Here is a 25,944-nt window from a genome sequence, read left to right as displayed (position 1 = left end):
GAAATGAATGAATGACATAGCCTTTAACCTCCAGAAGTTCATGGTTGCTGGAAGACAAAGAAGCATGCTAACAATGCAGAGCAATAATGGAAGCATGTACTAGGGAGACACAGGAGAGTAACTGGCCTAAAAGGGAGCCAGGAGCAGTAGGGGAAGGTAGCTAAAAGAAAAGAGACGTAACCTGAGCTATGAAGGATGTTGCAGTTAACCAGATAAGGAGAAAGGGGTATGGGATGGGGAAGCTTTGACAAGTAGAAGGTTGTAAAGAGTATGAAGAGTAAAAAGATGTGAAGAGTGAGAGACAATAGCTTATTCTAAGAACTTTGTATACAAAGGACATATGTATGCCTAAGAGCAAAGGATGCTAGAAATGAATCTGGAGAAGTAAGACAGAGCAAGATTAGGCACATCCTTATATTTCCTCCTAAGAAGTATAACAATTTTATCTAAGGACAATGAAAACCTTTAAATATTTTAAGCAGGAGGGTGGCGTGATAAGAGTTTACTTTTAGAAAAATTGGTCTGGCGTGGCAGTGTGGAAAATGGATTGAGTCCTGAGGTAGAGGTGGGGGTTGCTGGAAAACAAGGCTGAACCCAGCAGAAATATTAGGAGACTTATAAGTAATCCAGGAAAGAAATGATAAGGACAGAAACCAAGGCAGTGGCAGTGGAGAGGGAGAGGACGAAGTAGATTAGAGAGTTCTGTCTGAGAGAATGGAAAAGATATGGCGACAGATTCAATGACAAAGAAAGAAGATTCAAAGACAACTCCCACCTTTGTGTCTTGGGTAACTGGGATGGTGTCTCTTGCCAAGGTAGGGTAGCAGGAGTAGATTTAGGGGTATGAGTATGTCCACATTTATGTTATTTACAAGATATATCTGAGCCTTTGTACAATAAGGAAGGTAAAGAAATGAGAATAGAAAAGAGGGAAACCCGGCAAAGAAAAGAATCATCAATGGAGACAGAAGTCTTAGGCAGAAATAAAAAGGGAGAAAAGGAGAAAGTGAAGAGAGTTTCAACAAGAATGTGGTCCCTGGCGTCAAATACTATGGAGAATTTTTGTAAAACAAGTGCAATGTACATTGCATTTAGTAACCAGGAAGTCTTAACTGACATTTTAATGGGTGGCAATGGTATAAGATACATTTCTGTAGGTTGAGTACATGGATATTATTTATGTCAATATCTATTTCTCAGGTTTTTTTCCTCCACTTAAAGTGTGCTATAGTTCACTAGAATTGACCATGAGTTCCTTGAAGGCGCAGAAGATGGTTTATTCACTTGTATCATCCCTCTCCCCACCCCACCCCTCACCACATACACTCAGATGAATACATGCAGGGAGCAGTGCATTATTTTCAGACCTTATTTTCAATATGTAATTTTATTTGCTAAGTTTTTCAATATCATGCAGCCTTTCATTTGTGATATGGCATCCCTCAAGTCTCCTTAATACTTTCTTCACAGTAATATCAAATACTTTCTCTCCCACTTATAACCCATTTTTCCTTTAGGAATCAGTAAGTACTTCATTAGCAAATGCTTGGTTAAAACCACAGGAAAGTTTTATAAATCTCTTTCAGTCATCTCTCATGTAAGGAGCCACGGCAGGGGAAGACCATCAGTGTTGCCTACAGCATCTGTGCTTGATATTATCTACCAAAGTGTATTTTCAACTATTGAGAAAGAATTTGACATCTTAATTCCTCAGTCTAGCAGCTGGTTTTTGACCTTCTTAAATTACTGCCAAGGTTACTCTAGCTCCGTAGAATGCTGTCCATTTCAGTATCAACATCTTCAAACCACGATCCTGCCAGGGGCAGAAGTGATTGACTTATCTTACTCTTCGTTACATGTCTGTACAAGTGTTTATAATGGGCAGGACACCTGAGAAGACAGATTTAGATCTGTGATGGGGTATTCAAGAAAGGGGAGTTCTTGAGACTGATCGGAAAGATGCTTCTAATTCATTTGTTTTGCCTGATTTGCAGCAACAGTTGTACATTGGTTCCCGAGATGGATTGGTTCAGCTTTCCTTGCATAGATGCGACACTTATGGGAAAGCCTGTGCCGACTGTTGTCTTGCCAGAGATCCCTACTGTGCCTGGGATGGAAATGCATGCTCTCGCTATGCACCCACTTCGAAAAGGTAAGAGGCCCATAGAGTGATATGAAGCCTTCATTATACACAGTGAATATATCACACAAATACCTTGTCTAATAGTTTAAAGAGAACATCTATAGATAACATGGTCAGTGGTAGGAATATTAAAATTAAAATATTGTTTTATAGTTTTGCATTAAACTAAATGTTGAAGGAGGATAAAATGGAATGTTCTGAAATTCTGAAATGTGAAACTTTTAAAAATTCTGACAAATTGTTTATATTCTTTTCCTTCATCTATGTTAAATACCATTAAAAGTTTATTTTTCTTTACTACTTTGCCCTTTCTACATCTTCCCTTGTTCCCTTATTTCTAAATATGTATATACTCATACTTACTGTTTTACAAATAATGTATAAATATAGGTGTTTGTAAAAGTGTGGATTATAAACAGCTCACAGCACATCCCAGTGACTTGGGACAATTTGCCTTTTACTGTAATAACTCTAACTTGGTCAATTTCTGCCACTCAGATGTACTTAAACATCAAACTGTTTTCCTGCAGTTTGTAGTTCACTGCTTTTTGTGCTCTTAAAGAGAATGCTATTTTGAGCCAACAATACCCAGCTAGGAATTTATTCTATACAGACATAGGCAAAAGTACCACAAAGTTACATGTTCAAGGATGCTCATTTCAGCACTGTCTGCAATAGTAAAATTACTGGAAACAACCCAAATGTCCACGAATATGACTGATGCTAGCTAAATATAGTATGATATAATTGTTTTAATATGTGGATTATAGTAACACTTTTTTCCTAACCTAAAGTATTTTTCAAAGTATATTTTTCTCTAGGCAAAATGTCAGCAAATTGTATATGGTATTTTTTTTATCTTTAGGCTTTATTAACAAAATAAGGTAACAGGTAAGCCTATGTTAGTCCCACTAGTACATATGCACTTTTTTCTTTTGAAAGTTTACTGATTTGTCAAGTTGCAAATTCTTGGAAACACAGATGAAATATATAGTGCAACAGCAGATACTGCTTAAAATTAGGAGACATCATATATGCCCTGAAATCTCTTAATTAAATGTGAGTGAGATACCAGTATTACAAGTTGGAAGTAAAAAGCAGCAATATTTTGTTATAGTTTTTGGCTGAGAATATATTTATCATAGTGAGTCTTTGGGCAATGTTTTTCTTTTCTAGAAGCTAGAAAACAAAAGTGCTCATTAGCTGGTAATTGAACCTTCAGTTTGATGAATTGACCCTGTTCCTTAAGAAGCCAAGATTTACAAACGTTCTTGACCTTATGTGCCTTATACCATCATAATTTTTTCTTCTTGTATTTCCCAAGACTGTCTCTCTGATCTTGCAGACATGCCACTGTGATGTTTTCCCTTACCTAACATAATGTCCATGTGAGCCAAAAAATGTGTGTGATAGATGACTCTTGTACAGGATTGTCATCTGGTCAGCATTGCCCTTAAGGAACACCCTAGATATTGCAGAAGTTTTACTGTGACCTCTGTGATCACTGAAGTGGCAACGTAAAATAGCCAAAGCAAATGAAAATATACTATAAGAATATAAAACTTGTTTAACTTAGAGGTAGCAGATTTTCTTTTTTTTATACAATAGTGCTATTTTCTCTTAAGGGAAATATGTGACCAAATGCACAAAACCATTATTATTATCATTAATATCATATCACTATCAGAAAAACAATGTGAACTATACTATCAGCAGATAGGAATCAATTCTACTCATTCTCACCATTTCAAATTCGTACTTCTATTTCAAGTGACAGTATTTATCTTGTCACTTAATCAAATTTGTGTAATAATGAATCTTCATGTGAAAGGGGTTTTGTATTTGTGTGTACATTCCTACCTGCTAACAAAAGCTCTTTTATATCTTATTACTTTCACAATGACTGACTGAAAAAAGAGGGTAGGGATAGTTACCCCTGTTTGATGTACATAAAACCTGAATTATATGTATATTCAACCTGTTCTGTTGAATAACTTGTCAAAAGTAAAGGAAAGAGAAAGCTGTAGTAGTTAAATAAAATTCACATCATCTTATGGGCAAAACAAGATTCATTCCATTAGGAACAACTAGTGCCTAATACTGGTTCTACTACGAGTAGTGTTTGAGTTAATGTTAGAGTGATTGGAATATTGACCTGCACTGAAGTTAAGTAGTAAGACAAGCATAGTTCTCCTTCTGCCACTGTTGTTGTGTTAGATGTAGACTTTGGATAGTCCAGTTATCAGGCTTGAAGTTCTAAACAGTTTAATTCTTTTTCCACAGGAGAGCTAGACGCCAAGATGTAAAGTATGGAGACCCAATCACCCAGTGCTGGGACATAGAAGACAGTAAGTATAGGTTTGATATGTTTTTCTCCCATTTAAAATTTTAAGCTTACTCTTTGTGTGTCTTTATACTATATAACTTAAAACCTCTATTATATAGGAAGATCTCATTGTGTATAATGCTGTGTTCTGGAAAAGCAATAGAAGATTTTGTAAATCAACCCCCTGTCTATATGCCTAAGTGAATAATCCTTTGTTATTTCATTATTTGTTTCATATGTCTTTTAAAATTCCCCTCCTTTTTTTTCTTTTTTACTGCCTTATCCATCCTTGTAAAGTTTGAAAACGGCTGTTAGATATAAAGCAGGATATAGTCCAAAACATGTGGACATTTAGAGTAAGCTCAAAGACACCCTCCGAGAAAAGTCTAACGAAAGTGTAGGCACTTAGTAGAAAGAAGTTTTAGGGAGGCTTTGCATTATTTGTATTCACTATTCATGTTTTCATTCAATGAGAAAATATTTACTAAGTGACTTCCATGTGCATACACTTGTCTCAGGTATACTTTGAGACAAAGAAACTCCTTAGAGAGCTTATGGTTCTTTGGGGAGATGTCATAAGGCAAAATTAGTGATATGGGAATTTAGCAAAAAGGAGAGGTCACCAGAGACCATTCAGAGATATTGTTCGGAGAAAATTTCATAGAATGGAAGATCCTGAAAGTCTGACTATGAGCGGGGTAGAGTAAAAAATAGGGAGGACGTCTGTTGAGTGAGTCTGGTAACAGAGAAAAAAAAAATCTTTGAGAGTATGTATTCCAGAGCCTCAGTTACTTTCAACTGTCAAGCTGTACCTTCAGATAGAAGATACATGTGCACACGCATGTGCATGCACACGCACACACAACTGGGGAAAGAAAAAAGAACTGCCTTCCCTTAATCACATTGTTAGGAACTACCCAAGCACTGAATAAACAACCCAAATTTCATACTTGGTGGTCCAGCAGTTTTCTTAATTTAAAAACAGAACAAATTGTATTATTCATAATTTCATTCTTCTGAAAAATAAGCTGTGGTCCAGAATAGTAGAATAGTATGTTTGACTTCTTGTTCTAATTTGTAAGTGACTCACTATCATGTCCAGTGTTTTATTTAGCAATCATTACTGTGTCCTATGTGTACGATTTTTCACATGTGCGTAGGAGATTTATCAGGAATGTTATAGGTATTGAAGATATACCAATGAACAAAAAAAGAAAGGAATCTGTGCATTCATGGATATACATTCAAGTGTGTATTAGGGGAGGGAGCAGGCAATAAACATGAAAACAAGTAAAATATATGTTTTCTCAGATAATGATAAATGTTATAAAGAAGATGATATAAAACAGTTGCTGCCTAAGGCACTCACAATTATTGTCTCCATTTCACCATATCCCATTCTTGCTATAACCCATTGCTGTAACCCTCTTTTCTAATCATCAGCATCACTCTACTCAGTCCATTTATTGTCAAGATCATCAGCATTTTCCTCCTTGCCAAATCCAATCACCAACTTTCAGTTCTCATTTTTACTTAATCTCTAACTCCCTCCTGCTTGAAAGACTTTCTTCTCTTGACTTCCAGGCAATGATGTGCTAGGGCCAGTTCCTTTGGTCCTATAAGAGCTGATGGCTTCTTCTTTAGGAATTTTGTGAGCTGGTTTTCAACCATTGGTAGCTTGAATCAGCCATAGTGAGAATTTTTACACGAGGAAAATCACAAGCACTACAAATCAGGGCTTTTTGTTTTCAAACAGATGGTGTCCCAGCATACCAATGCTCATAGCACTGCATGGTTCTGGTTTTCCTCTTACCTTATAGGCTGCTCCTTCTGAGTGTTCTTAACTTTGCTTTCCATCTCACCATGTAAATATCCAATCTCTGCCTATTCACTCCCTAATACCATCAATTTCAATACTATCAGAGGCAATTTGACTCCCAAATTCATAGTCCAGTTCTGAACTCTACCCTGTGTGCCAAATTTGTATGGCTTGTACGCCTACTCAAGAACCCTTCTTAAATGCCTAATAATTATCTGAAATTATATCTTAGAAAGAATTGTTGTTATCGTCTCCAAAATTTATTTGTTCTGCAGACTTTCCCATATTAATAAATAGCACCACCATTCACCCAACTGCTTAGGTAAAAAAGCAGCTAGGAGTCATCTTTTTATTTTTCACTTTCTTTCATATCCCAGCACCAGCTTCTCATAAGTCCTTTGGGTTCTATGGCCACAACTATTAATACTTCTCATCACCTCCATAGATGCCAACCTAACTGAAGCCACCATACCTCCTCAGTAGCTGCTTAACTCGTCTCCCTGCTTCCATGCTTGCCCCTCTTCAGTCTGTTCCCTACTTAGTAGCCAGAGTAACCTTTTTAGAAACTTCAGTCAGATCATTTCCTTACTTCATTCTCTTACTCAAAATCTTTCACTAGCTTCTTAGAACAGTTAGTAAAAGATCCACAGCCTTTACCATGGCCTACAGATTCTACTTCGTCTGATTCCTAATACATCCACTGACCCTCTCTCGCATCACTGTTGCATTGCTTGCTCATTGGCTTTCTCTTTTTCAGAAGCACCAGTCTGGTTCCTGCCTCACCCATGTTTGCATTTGTTTCCTCTCTACATGAGGAACTCTTCTCTTCAGATGTCCACATAGCTCCATCTTCACATCATTTAATTCTGTGCCTAAAATGTTGATTTCTTAGAGACACCTTTCCTGACCATCCTTCCTTTCTCCCTTTCTACCCCTTATTCCCTAATCTGCTTTATTTTTATTTGTAGTGCGTAACACTGCCAGATACTAAATTCTTTATTTATTCACTTGATTACCTTGTCTCTGTCACTAGAATGTAAGTTTCTTGAGGGCGGTAAATTTGCCTGTCCTAGTCACCAGTACATCCCCAACACCTAAAGCAATGCCAGTATGGAAGGCACATGGGATTGTTTGCATAATGCGTGGGTAAAAGGCAGGGTACTCAAATGGATAGCATTTGAGCTATTCCATAAGCAGAAAGTCAAATTTTACAAAGTAGATGAAGTAACGATATTTAAAATCAGAAAGACCTTGCACAGGTTAGGTTAAGTTTGTGACACTATGTTATTCTCTGGAGTTTATGTTTACCCTGTAGGTAATAAGGAGCTATTTCATATTTCTAAGAAAAGTCATTTTTTAAAATAAAAGTAATTAACAGCTGTATAGATAATTGATTGGAAGAGGAGAAGACAGAGACAGAGAATCAATTGTGGGAATTAAAGTAAAGATTAGAAGTGTTTTTACAAACTAAATTATTTGCAACCTTAAGGGAGAGAAGGGGTCAGATTTGAACAGTAGTTTGTAATAAAGAAGAAAGGAGGTGGCTTGCTTATAATCCACCGTAACTATGTGTTGCACTTTACTTGATAATCGTCTTGATAATTGGCAGATACATGTTTTCTTCCTTCCTTCCTTCCTTCCTTCCTTCCTTCCTCCCTTCCCTGCCATTCCCTTGCCAACTCTCCCTTCCCCACCCCTCCCCTTCCCTTCTTTGTTCAGTGCTTTAATGGTTATATGCTGTGATGCTGCATGATCATGATTAACAATGTTAAACACATCTAATCTTGCTGCAGCGACTAATACATGACTTCAGTGATATGTCATATATTTACTATAAAGAACTATTCCAGATATTTCACTATGAAAAACATGTTTTTATTCTAACCAGGAAAGTTAAAATGTTATCTTCAAAATTATTTTACACTCAATGAGGAGATATTCTGCTACTTTGAAACATTATTGTATACAACTCTTATACCTTTAAAAATTGATAGTAATAGAATATTATATATAATATGGATGTATATGTATATACATGTGTAGATTTACATGCATATGTGCATGCATACATATATTTTTTAATTAAAAAATAGGAATTATTTTTGAGGTGTAATTGACATAACATATTAGTTTCAGGTGCACAGCATAATGATTCAACATTTGTATACATTGTGAAATGATCACCATAATAAATGTAGTTAACATCCATCACCACACATAGTTACAAAAAGTTTTTTTTATTGTAATGAGAACTTTCAAGATTTACTGTCTTAGTGACTTTCAGATATGCAACAGAGTATTATTAACTATAGTCACCATGTGGTACATTACATCCCCAACGTTTATTTCATAACTGAAGTTTGTACCTTTTGACTTCCTTCAGCCATTTTGCCCACCTCCTAGCCCTGCCTCTGGCAACCACCAATCTGTTGTCTGTATCTATAAGCTTGCCTTTGTTTTTTTTCTTAGATTCCACATATAAGTGAGATAATACAGTATTTGTCTTTCTCTGTCTGACTTACTTCACTTAGCAGAGTGCCCAGAAGGTCCATCTGTGTTGTTGAAAATGGCAAGATTTCCCTTTTTTATGGCTAAATAATATTCCTGTGTGTGTGTGTGCACATGTATGTATGTATACATATCACATTTTATTTATCCATTAATCCATTGATGGACACTTAAGTTGTTTCTATTTATTGGCTATTGTAAATAATCCTGCAATGAATATTGGGGTACATATATCATTTCAAGTTAATGTTTTTGTTTTCTTCAGATAAATACTCAGAAGTGGGTAGTTCTATTTTTAATTTTTTGAGGAACCTCCATAATGTTTTCTGTAGTGACTGCACCAATTTACCTTTCCACCAGCAGTACACAAGGGTTCCCTTTTTTCTACAGCCTTGCCAACACTTGTTATTTCTTATCTTTTTTTGCTAATAGCCATTCTAACAGGTGTGGGTGATATCTCATTGTGGTTTTGATTTGCATTTCCCTGATGATTAGTGATGTTCAGCATCTTTTCACATACCTGTTGGCCATCTGTATGTCTTCTTTGCAAAAATGTCTATTCATTTCCTCTGCTTATTTTTAGTTGGATTGTTTGATTTTTTGCTATTGAGTTGTTTATTTATTTTCAATATTAACTCTTTATCAGATATATGATTTGTAAGTATTTTCTCACATTCAGTAGGTTGCCATTTCGTTTCTTGGTGATTTCCTTTGCTGTGCAGAAGCTTTTTAGCTTGATGTAGTCTCACTTGTATGTTTTGGCTTTTGTTCCTTGTGCTTTTGGCGTCAGATTCAGAAATTCACCAAGGAGCTTCCCACCTATGTTTTCTTCTAGGAGTTTTATGGTTTTAGGTCTTACATTCAAGACTTTAATCCACGTTGAGTTAATTTTTGTGTATTGTGCAAGATAATGGTCCAGTTTCATTCTTTTGCATGTGGTTGTCCAGTTTTCCCAACACCATTTATTGAAGAGACTTTCCTTTCCCCATTGTATATTCTTGCCTCCTTTGTTGTAAATTAATTGATCATATATGCATGAGTTTATTTCTGAGCTCTCTATTCTGTTTCATTGATTTATGTGTCTATTTTTATTCCAATACCATACTGTTTTGATTACTTTAGCTTTGTAATATAGTTTGAAATCAGGGAGTGTGGTGCCTCCAGCTTTGTTCTTCTGTCTCAAGATTGCTTTCGCTATTTGGGGTCTTTTGTGGGTCCATACAAATTTTAGGATTGTTGGGGCTGGCCCAGTGATGTAGTGGTTAAGTGCACAGGTTCCACTACGGGGCCCGGGTTTCACAGATTCGGATCCTGGGTGCAGACATGGCACCAGTTGGCAAGCCATGCTGTGGTAGGTGTCCCACATATAAAGTAGAGGAAGATGGGCATGGATGTTAGCTCAGGGCCAGTCTTCCTCAGCAAAAAGAGGAAGATTGGCAGCAGATATTAGCTCAGAACTACTCTTCCTCTAAAAAAACAAAACAAAACAAAACGAATTTTAGGATTCTTTATTCTGTTTCTTTGAAAAATGCTGTTGGAATTTTAATAGGGATTGCACTGAATCTATTCGATTTCTTTGAGTAGTAGGGACACTTTAACAATATTAATTTTTACAATTCATGAGTATGGAATATCTTTCCATTAATTTATGTCTTTAATATTGTTCATTAGTGTCTTATAGTTTGCAATGTACAGATCTTTCACCTCCTTTGTTAAATTTATTCCTAGGTATTTTATTCTTTTTGATGAAATTATAAATGGGATTGTTAAGAATAGGAAATTTAAAACTCAGAAATGAAACAAATATTATTGGAGGCAACAGTAAGTTTATTTCCAGTCAAATTGATATAGTGATGACTTTGTGTTAAACAGTCATTGTTTTTACCAATTTGAAAAAGTATTTCATACAAACAGCTATTTCATTTCTCCAGTTAATTCCACTAATTTATCTTTGACCTAACTGACCAATTCTTTGGTTGAATCAGTCTAACTGATTTTCTCCTGAGCCCTTGTCACGTCACCTAACAACCAACCTGCATCCTCCCTGCTTTGTTCATGAACTCCCTTTGCTCAGGAAAACAGTATCTGTTACTATGAAATGCATGTCTATCTCCTCCATGATCAGCACTGGTGATCTTTCTCTACATTAGGAATTTATTAACTGTGAAAATCATAGATATAATCTGTTGAATTGGCAGAGATAGTGGATGGATTACAGGTTTTAAATGGAATCCACACATTTTGAAAGTTAGATGAGGTTAATTCATAATGGTGCCAGCATACTTGACTTAATCATTGCTGGTAAAACACAAATAAGTTCAAAAGAAATTTTGTGAAAAGAAAGCCTAACTATTGTATATATGTGCGTTCATGCCATTTGCTGGTAGTTTTGTGTACTTAGATTTGGATTCATTTAGGTCCCTTAAACCTCACTCTGGTTTATGCCTAAAATGCTAAGTAGGCCCATCTGCAGAATTGAGACATCTGAATATATGATGAAAAAGTGCAAGTTTGGGCCAGGCTGAGCAGCCGTCATTTTTTATTTCATCAAATTTGAGCTACAGATCTTAGATCACACATGGGACACAGCCTTTGGCTACTCTGGATGGAATGTATTTCAGATGGTGCAGTTGATTTACAAGAATAGGGTATCTGAGATACTGCTCCTTTAGCATCCCATTAACTATCTTACAGCAAATCCATGTTGGGTTAAAGTATCCCTCTTTGAATAAAAGAGAACATTTTTTGGTAAATAATACAGATAAGGTTCAGATTCTGGGTATTAGAGCATCTATTATCATCATTATAGAATTTCATCAAGTATGGACCACTGTACTTACTTTTCTGACCTCAGAATTTCTTACTGTTATGTGGTCGGCTCTGTGGACCATTTCATGATAGAATTTCCATTTAAATATGAAGTAAATTGTTCTTCCAGAGCTATCTACAAAATTGGTTATATTTTGTACAAACTGAAAGGTGTTAAAGCATGAAAAGATGCTAAAGTTTTATTCAATTCAGCTCAGAGAAAGAGACTCAATGTTTAGAATTAGATCTTGTGAATTCTTATTTTAAAAAATCAATTGCAAATTGTTAATATATTGATGAAAGAGTAGAAATTGCAATGTAGAGATGGAGTTTTAAAAATCACTTTGTTAGATAATATTTGACTCTTAGGTAACAATATTATAGCATGGATTTCCTTTCTTTTTAATAATGTGTATGAATCGTTCTCCCATGGCATCTGTTCTAAATCAGTCTAATTTCCCATTGCTTTTAAAATCAGGTCAAGGGTAATCTCCTATTCTATGTTTGCTTTCCAGGCATTAGTCATGAAACTGCTGATGAAAAGGTGATTTTTGGCATTGAATTTAATTCAACCTTTCTAGAATGTATACCTAAATCCCAACAAGCATCTATTAAGTGGTATATCCAGTGGTCAGGAGATGAACATCGAGAGGAGGTAAGTTATAGTCATCAAAGAATGCTCACCTTGAAGGAAATAGTGTAAAACTTAAATCAGGTTTTGGTTGTGAGAGATGTTCAACTTTTAGTGCCATATGGTACTCTCATCACTGTTTGATAAAAAGGAAAATAACAGTTTATACTCACTAACGTCAAAGGTAACAATGCCTTTGAATAAGAGTAGGCCAATTCAATACCAATGTGTTAATAAAATATAGTTAAAAGAATATTGAATTTTTAAAAAGAAGTTTACGTGGTTCTTTTCAAATTTTTATTTCTCATAGATTGTCTACATTTTAGAACAATTCCCTCATCAGGAACAAGAACACAAGATTTTCCCCCCACAGTAGCACAATGACTAAATTTTAATTCATATTGTGTTTGATTTAAATCATAAAATGAAACATGTCAAGTATGTTTAAAAATATAAATATCTATCTTTATCATATCATATGAACAAGTTGGATAAGTATCTGGACATATGTACATTTTCACTCTTATGTATTAAAATTAAATCAACAGAGAGAAAAGTAATAGGGGTATTTTTTTCATCTTTTGACTTTCTGTTTCAATCTTGTTGACATATACGTGTGATTGCAACATATCACAGAGATTTTATGAGGGAGATAGGTTACATATGTTAGTGAACTTAGATGAGTTTGTGTAGTCTGAGGAATCCTATATTAATATTATTTGAATGTCATGAAATGAAGATTAATTAGCAGAATTTTTATTTTTCTATTTCAGTGCCTAAGAGAAACCAATAATACTCAGTCTAGAGTTCTAAAATTCCCAATATTAAACTAAGGACACTGTAATGAGTAAAGGAATGAACACAGGATTCAGAATTAGATGTCTTGAGTTGAATCACGGTCCTGTGTCCTCAGGTAATATCACTGAGCCCCTGTGGGCCAGAATTTTCTAATGTGAACAACATAAATTCGAAAGTTACTTTGGAAATAAAATGAGAAAACACATATGAGAATGTGAATTTCAAAGCAGAGGGTTACTCACAAGTGTAAAATATGCATATAAAATTGCAGATATTCTCTATCAGGGAGGATGTATGAAATAGGAAATAACACTGATCATGTGTTCAGCTTGACTGCTGAGGATTCATGAGCTGGTTATGACTTCTCTAACACCTCGTTTCTCTGTCATGTAAGTAGGTGGACCAAATGCTCTCTAAAATATCAGCCTCCTCGATGAGTCTATGAACATTTAAAATAGTATATGTAATCAGTCAAGCATTAGTGTAGAATAGTGGTTCTCAACCTCAGGTGATTTTGCTCCCAGAGAGTCCACATTTGGCAATATCTGGAGGCATTTTTGGTTGTCACAACTGGGTGGGTGGGTGGAGAGTACTGCCGGCATCTAGTGGGTAGAGGTCAAGGATGATGCTAAACATACTGCAATGCACAATCTCTCACATTCAAGAATTATCTGGCCCCAAATGTCAGTAGTGTTAGGTTGAGAAACCTTCTAAATCAAATTTTATCATAAATTAATTTAATTTAAATATATGTTCCACTATTACATTAAGAAGTTAATATCATTCTCTTCATCTAAGATCTTCAAGAATAAATTTTTCTATCAAAATGTTAACTCTTTACATGCTTAATACCAAGGGAATAACTCCATTCTTTATTATGTCAAATTTCTCCACTAAAACTTGATTCTTCATCATTACTGACATCCATAAATTCTTAGATTACACCGTATCCGTATTTATTCTAAATGTTTATTTTAAAGGTCCCATTTTTACCAATATATATTCAAGTATTATCTGACATGGAAGTGATTATGTAATTTTGAAATATAAAGCATCTACCTTTTATCCAAGAAATATTGGATGAATGTTACCTAAATTTTTTTAACATGCAGTTTTTCTTTTAATTACATTGCATATTTTACTTTTAAACATCCCAACCAGTAGTTTTAATTTTATAGTTAATAAAGTTTGATAATTTCTTTTTAGTTAAATATAATTCTTTAGTAATGATTTTTCCTATGGAAAATTTAGTCTGACTTTTAGAAAAATATGGTTCTCTGATTGGAGTAATCTCCTAGTTATAGGTACATATATTTGCCTATGCATGTTTACATTCACATCTCTTATGTTCCTGAAAATGCTATGCTTTACTTTAATGGACCTTTTAATAGTATATCATACAGTCATGGTGTTACCACGCTCCATGAATTTCAATGGAGCAGAAATAGTATATTTATTGAATTTTATTTAAAAGTATTGTAGCTGTAATATTTCAACTGGCATTTTCATCTATCTTTGTAAATAGGTAGTTATACATTGTCCAGGATACACAATACTGCTTCCCGAGCTGAGGAAAGGGGCAAAATCCAGACTGCATTTGAAGCATTTTTCCCAGCAGGATACCTTCTGCTCCTTACCAAAAAGGTCACAGTCTGGAATCTTTCCTCCCCTCAAATAAGCCTGAGGGAGGGACCAGGATCTCCTGTGGCACAGAGGCTGTCACCAGGTTATTCTCTGCCAGGAGGAGAACATTTCCTTACTGAGCTGTTTCACGGTTGGGTGCTGTTGGCGAGGTCATAAGGCAGTTATCTGCTGACTTTCTTATGAAGCTGTTCTTGAAACTGATGATGTTTATGCTGTAACTTAGCAAGTTACTCAGCAGTCCCCAAGCTTCTGTGGAACTTTTGGGATCTGAATGAATAAAAGAGGCAATACCTTTTGCCATTTGTGGTAGTATATTTTTCTGTAGATTTTTTTAAATATTGTGAAAACATCTTCAAATATTTACATTTTTCTATTTGTAGGTCTTTGTTTTATTGTTGTTCTTTTTATTGTAAAGCATTATAAGTGGTTTTGAAAATGTGGTAATACATAAAGAACTATAAGGCCACTAAGTGTAAGTGAGCACAAATACTATTTTGATGTCTATCCCAGGGGATTTTCCTACTAACCATTACATTGTGAGCATTTTCTCTTATCATTCAATTTTCATGCCAGGTTTTTGCTGTCATCCACCCCCACCACCCTGATGGCATGGGCATCCATGGGTGGTCTATGCTTTATTTAAATAGTTCATGTATCCTCTTTAAAAACGAGTCAGCTTCCCTATATCTAAATCTTTCTCTACTTGTCTAACTATTTTCTTAGGGCAAATTGCTAGATGTAAAATAAGTGAGTTAAAGGCTTTAATTATTTTTATAGCTTTGGATAAACAACTGTATATTGCTAATTTCCCATCAAAATCTCCATATTAGTGCCTTCTCTGAACTCCTGAGGCAAAATTGTGTATTATAATTTATGAAAATCATTACCAGTTTGATATGAAAAATAGCACACTGTCTTAGCCTCTATTTCTTTGAATATTAGTGGATGTGAACTCACTTTCTCATGTTTCTTGGCTGTTGGTTTCAGTTGTATTTGGTGAATTGCCTTACCTGTCATTTGTTTAGTTTACATTGATATATTCATTTAAAAATTATTTTAACAATCCCTTTATATATTATAGATATGAACTTTTTAGTTTTATACATATTATAAGTAACTTTTTATTATATTTTATATCTCTGAAATTTTTCTGTGTTCCTTAGATACAAAAGTTTTATATTTTATATAGACTAATCTGTTGATTTATATGTGTATGATTTCTCACTTATTATACTTAGAAATTCCTTCCCTGATAAAACAGCAAATATATATTTTCTAGTTATTTTATGATTTTATTTTCACAATTACAGCTTACACTTTATATTTGCATTTACTCAAAGATAATAATTAATCTTTGGGTTAGTTATGTATAAATTTGATTTTTTTTCTTTTAAATAATGAGCCAGTTGCCTGAGCACTATTTTGAAATGTCTTCCTTCTGTGTTTGTTGAAAAAAGGAGATATTCTTGAAGACACTTCCAAGACAGGTGCAATGCTTTAGCTGTGAAAGAACTGACAGGTGAATTTATCTGCAAAGGAATTACCATTAGGCTGCTATTATCAGAGAATGAAGTCCCTGACCTTTACCTGCTGCTTAGTACCTAAATGTCCTTTGTCCCTTTCCATGTTACTCTTCTCGTTTTAAATGAATTGCCCTTCACTGAAGATCCGCATTTAATAATGCCGAATATATTATCCTTGTTCACATTAGGCAAATGGGTAATCGACCCCTGTTCAAGCGTGATCTTGATTTGTAAGGCTGAGGAGGTTTTTACTTATCACTTCTAGAATGGAGAAAATTCCATGAGTTTAAATCAGTGGCTGGAGGTTACATTCTTTCTTTGTACAGGAGCTGAATTTTCTAAATTAACTGTGCTGACATTTTGCTGTCGAGATACAGTCTGAATAATGCATCCTATTCCAGCATGGAATGAAAGCATTGCAGAGAATGAGAATGTAAAGTAGGCAAATGTTAATCAACCACCTAATTTCTGGGTCACATATTTCTGTCTCTAGATTGCAAAAATCCTATGAAGATGTATCAATTCAAAATGTATTTCCTTAGACATGCCATTTCATTAAAGGCATATTTTAAAATTTTAGAAAGAAAAAGTCACTCAAATGATCTAGTAGACATTAGATAAATCCAGAAAGAAGTTTATTGAAGCAAGATTTAAATCTGTAGGTAAAAAACCCAGGAAAAATTAAGCCTTCCATGGAAGAAAGGAAAGGTAAAGGATCATGATGGAATAATGAAATGCCAGGTGTTTATGAAACTGAGTCCTGTAGGGACAGAAGTAGACTAGAAAGGAGGGAAAGGAACCTCACTTCAGAGTAAAACAATGTAAACAGGATACAAAAAGAGAATAGCAAAAATAATGATGAAGTGTTGTGTAATATGTGTGAAATCAAAATCATAATTTCTTCCTGTCAGAATATTAAAGAGAACAATAAAAAGTAGTGAGTCAGAACTGCTGTGACAATCTCTAAAAGCCACAGTAAATTCAGTTTAAATATTAGCAAGAATACCAATTATGAGAAGGAAATCTAGAGATGAACCGGAACTGAAGTCAGCCACTTTGATTGTCATGCTAATAACTACAGGCCATTTTCTATTAAGAGAATTACAGAAATAAAGGCTTCAGAACATCACCTCTCCAGCAACATGGCAGTGGTCTATAATATTGCTAGTAATACTTCACGTTTTAACTTTCAAACAGCTTTACTTTTAACCCCGCAAATACACCATATGCTCTTTCACCAACTTGATAAATGGGAAACCAACTGGGAAAGATAAATGAGTAATCCTAGGAAGCAGATCATACCGGGATGAGAACCTAGACTCTGGAGTCAGAATGTGATAATCTAAGATGTATTTAAGTTTTAAAAAATAATTTCTACAATAAAATTATTTAAAGGAAAATATACAGTGTGTTAAATTTGAGATTGATATTTCTGCTTAAGATTGGCCCTTTAGAACCCTACTGGTTCAAATTCACATTTAGTTTAGACATGAGACTACTATAGTTTCTGAGAATGTAAGTAAATTCAATGTTAGTTTGTATAACAATAGCATTTTAAGATGTCTAGGCCTTTAGAATAAATCCACTGGGAAAAAAATACTACACACCCAACTCAGCAAATGAACAAAGTAAGGGAAACAAACAAACAAACAAAACCGGGATGGTGTTGATTCAGTGTAGAGTGAAGGCGGGGCTGGAGACCATTCGGCCTCGTTAACCAGGGATCTGAGCTGTGACCTGCCTTTGGCCTCACATGGTACCCCGCCAGCTGCACTTCTCTGGCACAGAGGGTGGTTGGCCATATATTTGTTAGTTAACTGGGCTGGTAGCCAGAGATGTTGCTTTTCCTTTTCTCATATTTCGAGAATTGGAGGGATTTTTCCTACATATTTTTCACATAAAGCTGCAGAGTATGGTCCACCCACTGTGAATAAATTTAATTTAGCCATCTTTATGCCTCCTCGATTTCCATCAACTAAAAGTCTACAATATAGGGGCAGATGTGTAAACTGGGAAATCTTCCAGACTTCTTTGTTGTTGTTGTTGTTGTTATTCTACTTAATGCTGAGCCACTCAACAATAGTCTGCATTAAACAAGCCTCCTGTGTTGGTAAACATGCCTCTAGTTTTATTGAAGATAGGTTTCCTATTCACACCAGATTGTGGGCCAGGCAAGCTTAAATGTCTGAATTGTCTTTCAGTACTACTGCTTCAAAGGGTAAAGAGCATCACTTTTCAGAGAGGTTCTTTTTGTTCATTGAACTTTCTCACACTTGAAATCACATTACCATGCTATAGTATATCCAGGTATGGCAAATATTTCCACAAATGAGATAGTCTAAAGTATCACAGATACACACAGTATCAAAACTCAATCCATAATAAAGAGGGAAATTCAGCTTTAAATGTTGCTAACCTTCTGACTATGGTCCTACTCAGGTACAGCTCTAACATCCAAAAAGCTGTATCCATGCCTTTCCACTTTACTTTTAACAGGTCACCACTTACAGCTTCCATATGCTATTCATATCATTTATTTGGCCATATGTAGAAAACAGAGTTAACTCCTTTTGGGATCATTGTTCTATTCTACATTACAGGTGGTAACATGCGCTAAAGCTCTTCTTCTGCACAATGATTGTCAAAGTCACATTCCAGCTCTGAAATTCAGAGACCAGTTGGTGTTCTTAAATAAGTAAATATGGTCAGTTGATAGTTTCCAGTTTTACTTCATTAATTTTCACAGCTTTTCATTCCTATCTGTAGACTGGGAGAAAAACTAACTGTATTCCAAAGGTTCGGTCAGACATCATAAGACGCAAACATGCATATTTGGGGTCTATTAGTTGAATTTTTTCTCTCTCTTTGACTATAGCTGACAATAGTATGCTTGATGACAGAGAGGGAATATATCTTTTAGGTTCATCTAAGTAAAACTACATAACCTGTTTTCATTTGCTCATAGCCCTCTCTGTTTTTCATTTATTACCTACATTTTTCCAATTCTGCAGTTGAAACCCGATGAAAGGATCATCAAAACAGAATATGGGCTACTGATTCGAAGTTTGCAGAAGAAGGACTCTGGGATATATTACTGCAAAGCACAGGAGCACACTTTTATCCACACCATAGTGAAGCTGACTTTGAATGTCATTGAGAATGAACAGATGCAAAATACCCAGAGGGCACAGCACGACGAGGGGCAGGTCAAGGATCTGTTGGCTGAGTCACGGTTGAGATACAAAGACTACATCCAAATCCTTAGCAGCCCAAACTTCAGCCTCGACCAGTACTGCGAACAGATGTGGCACAGGGAGAAGCGGAGACAGCGAAATAAGGGCGGCCCAAAGTGGAAGCACATGCAGGAAATGAAGAAGAAACGAAATCGAAGACATCACAGAAACCTGGATGAGCTTCCTGGAGCTGTGGCCACGTAGTTTTCTATTTAATTTAAAGAAAGAAGTCTTACCTGCAAAAATACTGTCTTCTGTTTTGTATATCCCTTAAACTGACTCAAAAGAGCTTTCCATGAAATTTTGCTAAGGCACAAGAACAAAATCTAAATAAGATTATCTGTGGTGAATATGGCATAGTAAGGGCAAATAATTCATCTGAACCAGTTTTCCATGAACTAAACTTGTACCTGCGAAGTATCAGAATTATCCTCAAAACAGGGGTTTTAAATTTGTAAATGTTTTTATGTTCTTCTGAGTTTTTGAATTTGTCATGTAAATAATTGAGCTAAGCAGGCATCAAATTTGATATTGTAGTAAGGTGCTTTATTTCCCTTTCATGGCCATTAAGCATGGGGCTTACCATGGAGTTGTGCTATATGTTCTTATGAACAGATATATGATTCCCCTCTAGAACTGGCTGCCTTGTGGTAGAAACTGGAGGGAAGACACAAATTCATACAGCTCACATAATCAACAGAAACTTTCCCAGTGAGCCATTCACTTTTGGTGCATGGATTGGGAATCTGGAGAGGTGCATTATTTCTTCAGCCCCCAAAGCTTCCATTTAATGCACTGCAGCATTGATTTACTGAAGGGTATAAATGCTCCTCCCAGGATTCCTTATGACTTGTCAGGAGTAACAGGTTCATAGAGAGAAGTTGGTGCTCAGTTATGTGTTTTTAGAATATATTCTGAGCTTTACAGAGACAGAGGTTTAATAAATATTTTAATAAGACATGGGAAAACATTTTAATAAAATAAGGGAAACATCGTGATGTATACTGCATCCTAATGGGAAGGCATGCAGATGGGACTTGTTAAGAGACAGCAGGAAAGACAGCCATAAATTCTGGCTTTGGGGAAAACTCATATCACCACAGAAAGGAAGAACAATCACAAATAAAGTGGGAGAAATGTAATGTAGCTTTATTCACTGGAGTATAAGTAGTGGTCAATTTGCAATCCATCTGTTAAAAAAAATCTAGATTGTAGTAAACTGCTAGCAAAAGTCTGAGGAAAAGTAAATTTTCTAAAGGATCATGGGAAGAATGAACACAAATTTTATTCACAACCAATGTGATTTTAGTATATATTTCTTTTTTCTAAAAATAAATCATACTCTGTAAGTTATTTCCATTTACTGCCTTTATTCTTTCCTGAATATTGGATTATTGGATTTTATCTGAGTGAGTAGGAAAAAACTATATATATATAGGGAGATGATAGAATTAGGTAGACAGCAGTGGTGGGGATTGGGGATATATATTTGTTGAATAACAGAACAAATGCAAGAATTTTAACAACGGAAAGGGTTAAATTAACTCTTTGACATTGTCACATAATCTTTTTGCATTTCTGAGATTATATGCTGTAATTCAAGTAGCATTGTTTTAGTAATTTAATCATAAATAAGCCTATTGCATGTAAAGAAAAACTCACAACATTGACATAAACATTTTTCATATTTCAGTAGCACTTTCAAATGTTTCCAAATTACTTCCCCTCTGAATATGTTTGGTATGTTTCCTGCCTGTTTAAGCAGGACTCACCTTTCCTTTATAGAACACAAAACCCTTAGCCTTCTTCTGTTTTGCCTTTTCATGCCCTTTTTAGTGTGAAATGAAAAATTAGTCACTTCCTCACATGGAAGGCAGCGTTTCAAAAAACTAAACAGACATTGCTCGTTTCTCATGCCTTCTACATGTCTTGAAAGAAAAACCTATGAGAACCCGTGTGATTAGAGGGCAACTTATTACAGAGCTCAGTATCATGTTTGTGACTGGCTTTGTTCAAAACGTTTTCTCTCTCACATGTTCATTTTATTTGCATCGCTTACCTATCTCAAGGTAGTCACACTGATCTATGAGGTTAAGTAGCCCTTTTGAAATGATACTCATAAATATTTGTAGATGTTTCACTATAAGGAAAACTTAAGAAATGTAGGTTTTAAAAAAAGTGAACCAGAATAAGTCATTCTTAAAAAGTAATGCATAAGAAGAGCAGCAAGATCAGACTGCTGACTGAATATCATAACAAGAGTGTTTATAATTATTTATTTTCTGGGTTAAAGTGTCCCAAGAACTCACAGGAAGCTCAAAGCAAATATGTGGGAGAAGATTTAATTTTTTAAAAACTTCCAAATATTTGTATATCAGACGGTAATGATCAAATTGTCGATGGCTTTGAGAAAATTACATGAAGCTCAAATGTTAGGATTGACTTGTGAAAATAAATTTGGTTTTCATCAAAATATGGATGTCCAAACCATTCTTTAATTACTTCTTTCTGATCCTAGTTATTCAGACCAAATTTGGGGAACCTGTTTTACTTTACAGCTAATATTCTGGCTGCTTTGGATCTAAAACTATTAATTTATGATAATTACTTAAAATATATTTGAAATATTGTTAGGAAAATAAAATGTCATATAATAAAACATATGGTCAAAGATTTATATATATTTATAAAGATAGAGGACATCTAAGCTATAATTAATTTTTTAATCTTTTAATTGCCTTACTTATAGGAACAGTGTGATTATGTTAAATCTAAAGATGAGACACAATATATACTTCATCACCACTGAGGATTTTACCAAGTTTTCTTTGAAATAATGAAAAATAAAATTATAGTTAATAGTTTCAAATACTTTTGCTAAGGAATCAGCTCTCTTTGGAGAGGTCTTAAAATGTCTGTGTTTATTCTTGGTTTCATATTTTTCTCTCCTGTTTTGAATACATATATCTTTGACTTGCATATTCTCGCCTGCATTTCATTCCAGCTATTTATGCTGCTAAGTGGAATCCTGCATGTTTGCATTCATTTACATTAAATTTATTGGGAATTTTCAGAGTTTGTTTAGAAATGGATAGTCTAAGTAATTAATTTATGTAGAACTTTTTTTCCTTAAAGAGCTCAAAACACTACATTCGTATTATTGAATAAACATTTTTGAAAACAACCAAATTACTTAAGAGATGGAAAAATAGTCATAGAGAAATTTAGATTTTGCAAAAGCCACAACAGTAGTAGAAGAATTATAATTCACACCAAATTTCATCTGTTGGCTAAATAATGCTCATTTACAATATGCTGCCTGCAAAATGCTCTTACTCTTAAATTTTGCCTATGGTCTATACTTTGGTTCTTCATATTCTTTTAAGTTTTGTTCCTGCTGAATTGTATAGACTCAACCAAAAGAATAAGTCTACGGTGGCTAGTGCCTGTTTTTCAACATCAAAATTAAATTTTCAAAGATAATTTGATATCATCCAGATGTCCACAAAATATTAAGTTGAACAAGAACATCAGTTAAACACTGATATTTTAAACTTAAATGCGAGATATATTTCATATATATCATAAGAACAAATGGAAATCAAAACTGAAATATCTTCCCTTTTGAATGTTACATTTGTCTTAGACAACACCATGGAATTTTTAGCCTTATTGGGAATGGATAGTTTAGAAAAAAATAGATATTTGAAATGTTTTTATAGAAAAATTTCTTTTTCTCACAGTATAAGACCCTGATATTAAAGTAATTTAGCTTACATGTGAGGTTAAAAAATAAGATCTAAAATTCCAAGATTTGACAGTGCAAAAGCAGGAACATGCACGTGACTTGTACCTCTCATTTAAATATTTTTTAGTATAAAGTATTTATGGTAAGTTTGAGATAGATGATTTTTTAGGAAGGGCAAAATCTGTCAGTTAATCATGTAATTTGATTTTCGTAAGTGGTTAGCAATCAATTTTGAATTTACAGTTTTGCTATTTTAAAAGAAACGTAGTCTTGTAATCTAAAATAATTGAAAATTGTTAAATGTATATTTTGATTGTATTATAATAAAACACAAACATTAGTGTTTTATATTTATAAACAGAGTGTTGGTTTGTGTGCTAGTTTTGTTTTCAAGCCCGAAACACAGTAGCCGAATTTTACACATAGAATTGCACTGAATCAAATACCAAAGAAAATGCATTCTGATAATTTTCAGTAGATATATTTTGCACTGTAAGTGTGCAATAATTTCCCTTATAAAAGGAAAGAATGTGTCTCCCCCCAATTAATACAATTATGTAGTTAAACTTCATTGCGATTTAAATTTAGACTTTGGTGGACTGAAATGAACATTACTATACAAGTAACTGCTTTTAAGATTTCCAATTAAATCCCATTTTAAAATACTCAGCTATATGTTTAACTGTATAGTTTATTAAAGGAGCAAGCTAAAGTTTTTGTTTTTGCTCTCAAAAGACATTTCTTGAATTTCTTTTAGAGAAAATTTGTATTTCTTGCCAGTATGGTACACACATGAAGTATATTTTATATTTACAAATAGATAATATTATAACATCCCCCTAAACCTGGTAATAAAATAATGTGTAGAGATTTTATGTAGAGAAATGTTAAGTTTTTTGAGTGCTCTAACAAGCCTCAAACATAAGAGTTTACAGTAATGTATAATCTTTAAGAGAAAAAATAATTTAACATAGGTCACTCTTAGGTCCTAGATCATGTTCAAGCTGTTACTGTAAACAAAATACAACACAAGGTTAATAATTGAGAAAATTCTAGTTGTATTTGTTTGAATATAGAAAAACACACAAGTGATTCTCAAGACAAAAGAAACAAGAGTTTAGCGTTAAAGTTGAAAATCAAAAGCATTGATAACCACACAACTTGTTCTCTGCACTAACGAAGCTTACTAGTCCAGGAAACTCCTGTCTATGATGATGAAGCTGCAAATAACTTTATTGTTTGTTTCAGAAACTCATATACCTTTCCTTTGTGTATATATTAGTATAAACACACATCTTGGAAAGTGATTTGGCAATATGTAATGAAGTTTAAAATGCACGTACTCCAAGAAACAGCTTTTCACAATTAAGTATCTACCCTATAGAACCTGCTCCATATGTGTAATAACAGACATTTTCAAAAATATTTATTGTCGGGTTAATTATAACAGAAAAAGAGCACAATCTATATGTTCTACAAAAGGAGAGTGGATAAGCTGAAATATAGTCACTAAATGGATAAAAGTTTAAATAATAAAAAGCTATGCATCAACATAGAAAATCTCAGAAACATAACGTTAAAGGAATAAAATCAAGGAATGTAGGAATGCAAACAGAGTTATACAGTATATATCAAGTTTAAAGAAGCAAATGATACTGCATATGGATACATACATTCATATGTAAGTAGTAAATATATGAAAAACATTTCTGGAAAAGCTAAGCGCCAAATTCAAAATAGACTTTCCTCTAAGAACAGAATGAGGACACGGGGATTTACAACTGTTTCAATAATGTTTCATTTCTTCAAAAAACATGTCTAAACCCAATATTATATTTATATTATATTACACATATTGGTAGGAATTAGTAGTCTTAAATGTTAATATTTGGCAAAGTTGGGCATTGGATTACAATTTAAATATATTACTGTCAACATAATTCTGTGTGCTTGAAATATTTGATAATAAAAAAGTAGATTAAAGATCTAAATCTCAATAAAAGAACAAATTACTCAATAGTAAATTCTAAAGAGAGAGAGAAAGAAAAAGGGAAAGACAGAAAAGAATAACAGAAATATTAGCTATTCAGCCATCTTAACGGAAGCAGCCTTCCACTTCTAGTTACTCCTACATTATGGACTTTCTTGGACACCCTGATTATTTTTAAAATGTGACAGCTAGGACCTTGTTTGGCCTCAGGGACTAGGGATAATGTCTGGTTTTCAAACAACACCTTATTGTTATGGAAATGCCTAAGGCATCTAGGATATCGAACTATGTGCTTAATATGCCAAAAGACTCCAAACAGCTGAGTTGGCCTTTCTTGGAGTGAACACTGTTCAAGGTTGATACTTAAAATATGGGGTTTCTTCTTTCTGACTTACATATCAAAACCAACTCATGCTCTTTAGGTAACCTGGAGAGGGAAGAGAAACGTTTATATCTCCCAAAATGTCTTTAAATGATCCCACAAATCATTCTTTTCTGTAGGAAAGATTGTATATCAATGTAATGCACACTTTTAATGTACTCTGATGTTTTGTTCATGTGTGGAGATAGGCCAAAATTTAGCTCAACATTTTTGCCTTTATAAATTCTCAATTTTATTGGGTCCTATTAGTGAGGGGCTAGTAAATTTAAATATGTATTGTAGGAGTATAAGGGAGTATATTCAGAGAGTATTAATTTAAAGTACATAAACTTGAATAAGAAGAAAATGAAATCAGTTATCATTTGGAATCAGGAAAAGGGCTGTTTAAAGG

The 25,944-nt window shown here is 34.3% G+C and overlaps 1 protein-coding gene across 1 annotated transcript in view; it reads left to right on the top strand.

Moving 5' to 3' along the window:
• Positions 1–23,541, top strand: part of SEMA3D (semaphorin 3D) — a 188,277-nt gene extending 164,736 nt beyond the window's left edge. Inside the window, exons 15-18 of the mRNA XM_070615643.1 lie at positions 1,995–2,152; positions 4,427–4,491; positions 12,120–12,259; positions 19,212–23,541. Coding sequence (XP_070471744.1) covers positions 1,995–2,152; positions 4,427–4,491; positions 12,120–12,259; positions 19,212–19,637 — 789 coding nt within the window. The 3' untranslated portion in view covers positions 19,638–23,541. The remainder of the gene's footprint in view (positions 1–1,994; positions 2,153–4,426; positions 4,492–12,119; positions 12,260–19,211) is intronic.
• Positions 23,542–25,944: the final 2,403 nt, after the last annotated feature.

This window comes from Equus przewalskii, chromosome 4 (genome assembly GCF_037783145.1).
Source record: "Equus przewalskii isolate Varuska chromosome 4, EquPr2, whole genome shotgun sequence".
Taxonomy (NCBI): domain Eukaryota; kingdom Metazoa; phylum Chordata; class Mammalia; order Perissodactyla; family Equidae; genus Equus; species Equus przewalskii.
Note: the sequence above shows the minus strand (reverse complement) of the source record. Positions and strands in the feature narration are given on the sequence as shown.